General features: G+C 42.5%; 1 protein-coding gene across 1 annotated transcript in view; it reads right to left on the bottom strand.

The window, feature by feature from the left end:
* Positions 1 to 8248, bottom strand: part of CEP85 (centrosomal protein 85) — a 46851-nt gene that overhangs the window by 34724 nt on the left and 3879 nt on the right. The window contains exon 3 of the mRNA XM_023519110.1: positions 4853 to 4925. Coding sequence (XP_023374878.1) covers positions 4853 to 4907 — 55 coding nt within the window. The 5' untranslated portion in view covers positions 4908 to 4925. The remainder of the gene's footprint in view (positions 1 to 4852; positions 4926 to 8248) is intronic.

The following is an 8248-nucleotide window of genomic DNA, read 5'->3' as shown; positions in this document are numbered from 1 at the left end:
AGACAAAAGTTTCACTTTGTCACCCTTGGCATGACAGAGTGCCATGGCATCACAGCAACCTCCCACTCCTGGGCTTAGGTGATTCTCTTGCCTCAGCCTCCTGAGTAGCTGGGACTACAGGCACCTACCATAACACCCAGCTACTTTTTGTTGCAGTTTGGCTGGGGCCGGGTTTGAACCTGCCACCCTGGGTATATGGGGCCAGCACCCTACCCACTGAGGTCATAATGGACTGCTTAATTTGAAAGAATTTGTGCAATCTTTATACACTCAGTAATTGGCAATAACTGTTAACAAAAGACATAGGCAACAATCAGAGCTTCTAAGCCAGGGGTCCTCACACTTTTTAAACAGGGGGCCAGTTCACTGTCCCTCAGACCGTTGGAGGGCCAGACTGCGGGCCTCAAGGCTAGTCGGCTGCTAAGCAAGACAGGCAGCGGCAGCAAAAACACCCAGCGGGCCGGATAAATGTCCTAGGCAGGCTGCATGTGGCCCACAGGCCATAGTTTGAGGACGCCTATAAATCTAAGCACATGAGATTAGCCAATGCTGCTATACCAAGTTGGTGTCATTCTAGCTAAAAAGAAAGGAAATTTGACCTCTTGATGAGTCTGTACAGTTTCATCTCTCTAGTCAGTATATAATTTGCCAGGTCTTTGTAAATAGTTAAGATTGATATCCTCAGCTTGGCGCCCATATCACAGTGGTTACAGCACCAGCCACTTAGACCAAAGGTGGTGGGTTCAAACCCGGCTGGGCCAGCTAAACAACTGCAACAACAACAAAAAAGCTGAGCATTGTGGCAGGCACCTGTAGTCCCAGCTACTTGGGAGGCTGAGGCAAGAGAATTGCTTAAGCCCAAGAGTTTGAGGTTGCTGTAAGCTGTGATATTACGGCACTCTACTGAGGGTAACATAGTAAGACGCTGTCTCAAAAAAAAAAAAAAGATTGAGTCCTCTTTTACCATATTCCTGGCAACCTGGAACTATTCCCTGTTAATTGCTATGAATCTTCCATTCTTAATTGTGTGGGGTGGGGGAGACAGAAACTCCACTGTTGCCTCAGCCTAGCTTGCAGAAACCTCAAACTCCTGTGCTCAAGCAATCCTCCTGCCTCAGTCTCCCTAGTAGCTGGGTCTATAGGCGCTGGCCACAACACTGGCTAATTTTTTTCTATTTTCAGTACAGCTGGACTCTTGTTTTTGCTTAGGCTGGTCTTGAACTTCTGAGCTCAAAGAATCCTCCCACCTTGGTCTCCCAGAGCACTATGATAACAGGCATGAGCCACCTCACCTGGCCTAATCCCTCATTCTTCATCACTACCACTTTTCAACCCACCTACTCCATAAAACAAATAAATTTTAAATACTTGTTAAAATAAAAATATGTTATGTTGCCTCAGTGCCTGTGGCTCAAGCGGCTAAGGCGCCAGCCACATACATCAGAGCTGACAGGATCGAATCCAGCCAGGTCTGCCAACAGCAACCAAAAAATGGCCAGGCGTTGTGGCAGGCACCTGTTAATCCCAGCTACTTGGGAGGCTGAGGCAAGAGAATTGCTTAAGCCCAGGAGTTGGAGGTTGCTGTGAGCTGTGATGCCATGGCACTCTACCCAGGGCAATAGCTTGAGGCTCTGTCTCAAAAAAAAAAAAAAATGTTATGTTTATTTCAAAATTCAAGTTTGAAAGCTAAACTTTTGCTATTTTATATATCCAATTAGTACTATCCTTAACGAACATTAAGACCATTAGCCACCTGCATGAGATAATAATGAAAAGAGAAAAAGCTATCAGAAAGCAAGTGAGCTTTGTTAGGAATGGCTACAATCCAATGTATAATAATCATCATAGAAACTGTACAATCTGGCTGGAAGTAGTGGCTTATGCCTGTAATCCTAACACCCTGGGAGGCTCAGGTGGGAGGATTCCTTGAGCTTAGAAGTTCAAGACCAGCCTAGGCAAGAGCAATATTCCAGGTCTACTGAAAATAGAAAAAATTATTTTTCTCCAGTGTTGTGGCAAGTGCCTGTAGTCCCAACTACTGAGGAGGCTGAGGCAAAAGGATCACTTAAACCTAGGAGTTTGAATTTGCTGTGAGCTACGGGGCTCCACACTCTAGACTAAGGAACGGTAAGACTATCTCAAAAAAAAAAAGAAGAAGAAATTCTACAATCCTAAAACAGTATGTGGTCCATAGTTGTTATTTAACAAACATATTTTTTTGAGAGAGAGTCTCACTATGTTGCTCTCAGTGGTGCCGTGGCGTCACAGCTCACAGCAACTCAAACTCTTGGGCTTAAGCAATTCTCTTGCCTCAGCCTCTCAAGTAGCTGGGACTACAGGCACCTACCACAATGTCCAGCAATTTTTTGGTTGTAGTTGTCATTGTTTGGCAGGCCCAGGCTGGGTTCGAACCTGCCAGCTCTGGTGTATGAGGCTGGCGCCTTAGCCGCTGAGCTATAGGCACCAAGCCTATTCAATAAATATTTGCTGAATGAATCTTGAACTAATTTAATCAATACTTATAATAGTGCCTACTCTATACAAGGCAGCATGCCTAGGAGGACACACCAAATGTCCATCATGAGCAAGGGAATGCAGATTTTTCAGTTAGATAAAACACTCTCAGTTGTATAAAATATGGCCTCTGCTTTATAAATCCTCCAGAATTCAAAAATTCAATGTTCCTAAAATACTACTTCCTACCTATTTGAAATACATCTACTTAATATGCCTAGGTAGTACATATATATACTTATGTTTAATATACAACTGGCCCTCCATATACATGGGTTCAACAAATATGAATTCAACCAATCAAAAATATTCAGGAAGGCTTGGCGCCTGTAGCTCAACCAGCTAAGGCACCAGCCACGTACACCTAAGGTGGCGGGTTCGAATCCAGCCAGGACCTGCCAAACAACAATGACGGCTGCAACCAAAAAATAGCTGGGCGTTGTGGCGGGCGCCTGTGGTCCCAGCTACTTGGGAGGCTGAGGCAGGAGACTCGCTTGAGCCCAGGAGTTGGAGGTTGCTGTGAGCTGTAATGCCACGGCACTCCACCCAGGGGGACAGCTTGAGGCTCTGTCTCAAAAAAAAAAAAAAAAAATTCAGGAAGGGCGGCGCCTATGGCTCAGTGAGTAGGGGGGGCGCCAGCCCTGTATACTGAGGGTGGTGGGTTTGAACCTGGCCCCGGCCAAACTGCAACAACAACAAAAATAAATAAAAATAAAAATTCAGGAAAAAAACTGCATCTATACTGAATATGGACAGACTTGTTTTTTTTGTCATTATTCTCTAAACAACATAGTATGGCAACTATTTACATTATATTTAGATTGCATTAGGTATTATAAATAACCTAGAGATTGTTTAAAGTATATGAGAGGATGTTCATAGGTTATACCAAATACTGCCCCATTTTAAATCAGGGACTTGAGCATCCTCAGATTCTGGTTTCTGCAGGTCTTGGAACCAATCCCTCATGAATACTGAAGGACAATTATATATACTTTATATATATACTTGGCATACCTACTGAGCTTTGAAAACTATTAATCTATTCTAGAGATAAATTCCCAAGTGTCCAGTGACAACCCAATCAAGACTGCTGACATCTCAAAAGAATTCCGTTCTGGGCTAGCAGATGACTGAACTATCCAGAGGACAAAGACAACACAGACACAGTAATTTATGCTGTGTTTTTCTAATTTCAAATGGAACTATGTTCCAAAGTCATTCTGTTACAATCCTTTATGTGTTGTCCCCTCTCAATCACATGGTCTTGTGGAAAGCTATGTAGGACCTGAGAGAAATAACTGTTCCTTCAGAGAGATCTGTTTTTATATTTAATGTAGTCCCATGTTATTTTTGTTCTTTTAATACGAGCATTTCAGTGAATGCTTATTTGCTCAGTATTTCCCTTAAAGAATATGAAATAACCAAACAAAGATCAGAATTTTTTTTTTTAACCTGCTTTTCCAGAAGAATTTTTCTTTTTTTTAGAGACAGAGTCTCACTTTATCACCCTCGGTAGAATGCCATAGCGCCACAGCTCACAGCAACCTCAAACTCCCTGGCTTAGGCGATTCTCTTGCCTCAGCCTCCCGAGTAGCTGGGACTACAGGCACCTGCCACAACACCCGACTATTTTTTGTTGTAGTTTGGCCAGGGCCAGGTTCAAACCTGCCACCCTCGGTATATGGGGCCAGCACCCTACCTATTGAGCCACAGGCGCCACCCAGAATTATTTTTATTTGTTTGTATTTGAAATAGAATCATGCTCTGTCACCCAGGCTAGAGTGCTATGCCCTCAGCCTAGCTCATAGAAACCTCAAACTCCTGGGCTCAAGCAATCCTCCTATCTCAGCCTCCTGAGTAGTTGGGACTACAGATGTCCACCACCACACCAGCTAATTTTTCTTTATCTTTTTGTTTTTTTTTGAGACAGAGCTTCAAGCTGTCACCCTGGGTAGAATGCCATGGTATCACAGCTCACAACAACCTCCAACTCCTAGGCTCAAGCAATTCTCCTGTTTTTGCCACCCAAGTAGCTGAGATTACAGGTGCCTACCACAACGCCCAGCTAATTTTTAGTTGCAGCCATCATTGTTGTTTCAAACCCACCACCTCAGGTGTATGTGGCTGGAGCCTTAGCTGCTTGAGCCACAGGCGCTGAGCATAATTTTTCTATTTTTAGTAGAGATGAGGTCTTGCTTTTGTTCAGGCTACTCCCTAAGTCTTAATCTCAAGACATCCTCCTGCCTCTACCTCCCACAATGTTAGGATTACAGGTGTGAGCCAAAAAGGCAGGCCCAAAGATCAGAATTTAACCCAGAAAACTTTGATTACTCACCTGGTGAAGTGGCATGAGAAATCCTCTCAGATGGGTATTTCTCCTGCATGGCCATCACAGTTATCTGAGCCAACTGTAGGATTAAGAAATAACCATATACACTGATAATCCACATTTTAAAAAATGAAGGAATAATCAGTTAGATTTCTTCAGTTTACCTTTAATTCCCTGTAACTTAGTTCCCATTCAACTGAAACTGTCAATTCAAGTATTCCACATGTTTTACTTACAAGGACATATATATATATATGTTTTTTTGTTTTTTTGAGGCAGAGCCTCAAGCTGTCACCCTGGGTAGAGGGCTATAGCATCACAGCTCCCAGCAACCTCCAACTCCTGGGCTCAAGCGATTCTCCTGCCTCTGCCTCCCAAGTAGCTGAGATTATAGGCGCACGCCACAATGCCTGGCTATTTTTTGGTTGCAGCTGTCACTGCTGTTTGGCGGGCCTGGGCTGGATTCGAACTCGCCAGCTCAGGTGTATGTGGCTGGCGCCTTAGCCACTTTAGCCACAGGTGCCAAGACATTTATAAGGATATTTTAAAAGGCAAAGCAACACCCAGCAGTTCTTCATCCTACTTCTTTCTCTAAACCAACCAGAGAAAACCTAGAACCAAACAGATTCTCAACACAAATTCCCTAAAACCCTAAAAACCCTCCAATTATTACAAGACACAAAAATATTACTTTTCTTTGTTTTTTTTTGAGTCAGAGTCTCACTTTGTTGTCCTGGGTAGAGTGCTGTGGCATCACACCTCACAGCAGCCTCAAATTCTTGGGCTCAAACGATCTGCTTGCCTCAGCCTCCTGATTAGCTGGGATTGCAGGTGCCCAACACCATGACTGGCCTTTTTTTTGTTTTTTTAAGGGATGGAGTCTTTCTCTTGCTCAGGCTGGTCTCAAACTTATGAGCTCAAGGGATCTACCAGCCTCTGCCTCCCAGATTGCTGGGATTACAGGCATGAGCCACCATGCCTAGCCTCAAAAATATTACTTTTCACTAACAAACTTTGTCATGAGTCTTTTTTGCCATGGGGACATATGAGAAGACAGGGTGGAAAAGAACTAAAGAACCAAAGCCTGGCACAGTGGCACATGCCTGTAGTGCTAGGTACTCAGGTGGCTGAGACAGGAGTATTAGCCTAGGAGTTTGAGATCAGCCTGGATGATACAGTGAGACCTTGTCTCAATAAAGAAACACGTTTGACCTCCAAAGCTAAGCAGGGTTGGGCCTCCTTAGTACTTGGATGGGAGACCGCCTGGGAATACCTATAGGTGCTACAGGTTTGAGGCCCAGTGCGGTGGCTCATCCCTATAATTCCAGCACTCTGGGAGGACAAGGCGGAATGCTTGAGCTCTGGAGTTCAAGACCAGCCTGAACAAGTGCAAGACCTGTCTCTATAAATATCTGGGCATTGTGGTGGGAGCCTGTAGTCCAATTATTTGGGAGGCTAGGCAAGAGGATCTCTTGAGCCCAAGAGTTTGAGGTTGCTGTGAGCTATGATGCCATAGCACTCAATCCCAGGGCAACTAAGTAAGACTCTGTCTCAAAAAAAAAGAAAAAGAAAAAGAATCAAGCCAGCAGTGATGTATTACAGCCTCAGCTATGATTAACATAAACAAATTCCTTAATTCTTCCAGTAATGAAAGTTACTCAAATGATGTAAAGAAATGAACAGAGCTTATGTTTTTTTTTTTTTTTGAGACGCAGTCTCACTTTGATGCCCTCAGTAGAATGCTGTGGTGTCACAGCTCACAGCAACCTCAAACTCAGGCTTAAGCAATTCTCTTGTCTCAGCCTCCCAAGTAGCTGGGACTACAGGCGCCCACCACAATGCCCGGCTATTTCTTGGTTGCAGTTGTCCTTGTTTAGGTGGCCTGGGCTAGGTTCGAACCTGCCAGCCTTGGTGTATGTGGCTGGCGCGCCACTGGAGCTTGTGGTCTTATTTAGAACCCCAATCCTTAGCTGGGAACTTAAGGTTTTCTTCCCATTTCCCTACCCCTTAAAACATTTATATGTATTTTTCTATGGGTAAGTGCTGAGAATTCAGCAAAATATATGTGAAGTCTAAACAAATATACTTGAAAGCACTTAGCTGTTTATTGACTATGTAACCTTGGGCAAATTTCTTCATATGTCTCTGCCTCAGTTTATTCATGTAAAAATAAGGATAAAGACATGACCTAATTCTTGTATAATTAACTTACAACAGTACCTAACACATGCTAAATGCTTAATTAATTTTTTATTATGATTACTTGGCAGTTCATGTCAATACAAGTGGCACAGTAACAGTCCCTGGTATATAAAAAAGTATGAATTTAGAAACTGAACTCATAAGAGCCCATCAAAAGTTGGGGACAATTAACAAAACACAATTCTTAGAGGTGAAAATCAACTTTGGAGGTGAAAAAAGCGTTACATGGCACTAGTTTTCTAATGTACTTTAGTAGCATCTACTGTATTCTCTTAGAAACAAAAATCCACACTCTAATTCACTTTTTCAAAGAAATGGAACATCTTCCAAAATCCTAGTTCTTCACATACTGGGTTAGAGAAGCTTAGTTCAGTAATAAAAGCTTCAATTTATGGCTAGTATCATTCAGTGAGTTAATGATGACATTACATTACTAACTTACTAGTGATTTCCTTTTCTGTGACCTACAAACCTTTTCTTCATCCCTTTCTTTAAAAGATAACAAAGTGTTGGCTCGGCGCCTGTGGCTCATGCCCCTAAGGCGCCAGCCACATACACCTGAGCTGGCGTGTTTGAATACAACCTGGGCCCACCAAACAATAATGATGGCTGCAACCAAAAAATAGCCAGGCATTGTGGCAGGCGCCTGTAGTCCCAGCTACTTGGGAGGCAGAGGCAGACTTGCTTGTGCCCAGGAGTTGGAGGTTGCTGTGACAGGGTGACAACTTGAGGCTCTGTCTCCAAAAAAAAAAAAAGGAACAAAGTGTCTTGGAATATAGACACCACATTTGTTTTTCATTCCATTCTTTATTTTGATCTATATAGTACTGGTATCCAGTACTTTTTGGTTAAACAGGTTTAAAGCAAAAACTAAAATTTCACATTTCTTTTTTAAAAATTCTTAACAGTTAAGTTATACTTTGTGAGTGTTAAAGGACATAAATTTGGAAAACATTTTGTTGGCATAGTAGTAATTGGGTGAAAAGAATAAATTATGTCAAAGTGAGAATGTGCTATAAGTAGAAATAAAGAGCTAAAGTATGTTTCTGTCAGTTAAGTAGTATAAATGGACCTTTTCTCTATTAAACATGGCTTTTATATATTCCTGGACAAGTAATTTTATTCACTGACTCAGTTTTAGCTACTCTAATAGCTTATTAATGTATTCTACAACTCTGATAATTTTCTTTTTTTTTTTTT

This window comes from Otolemur garnettii, unplaced genomic scaffold (genome assembly GCF_000181295.1).
Source record: "Otolemur garnettii isolate 467f Iridium unplaced genomic scaffold, OtoGar3 scaffold00156, whole genome shotgun sequence".
Classification (NCBI taxonomy): Eukaryota; Metazoa; Chordata; class Mammalia; order Primates; family Galagidae; genus Otolemur; species Otolemur garnettii.
Note: the sequence above shows the minus strand (reverse complement) of the source record. Positions and strands in the feature narration are given on the sequence as shown.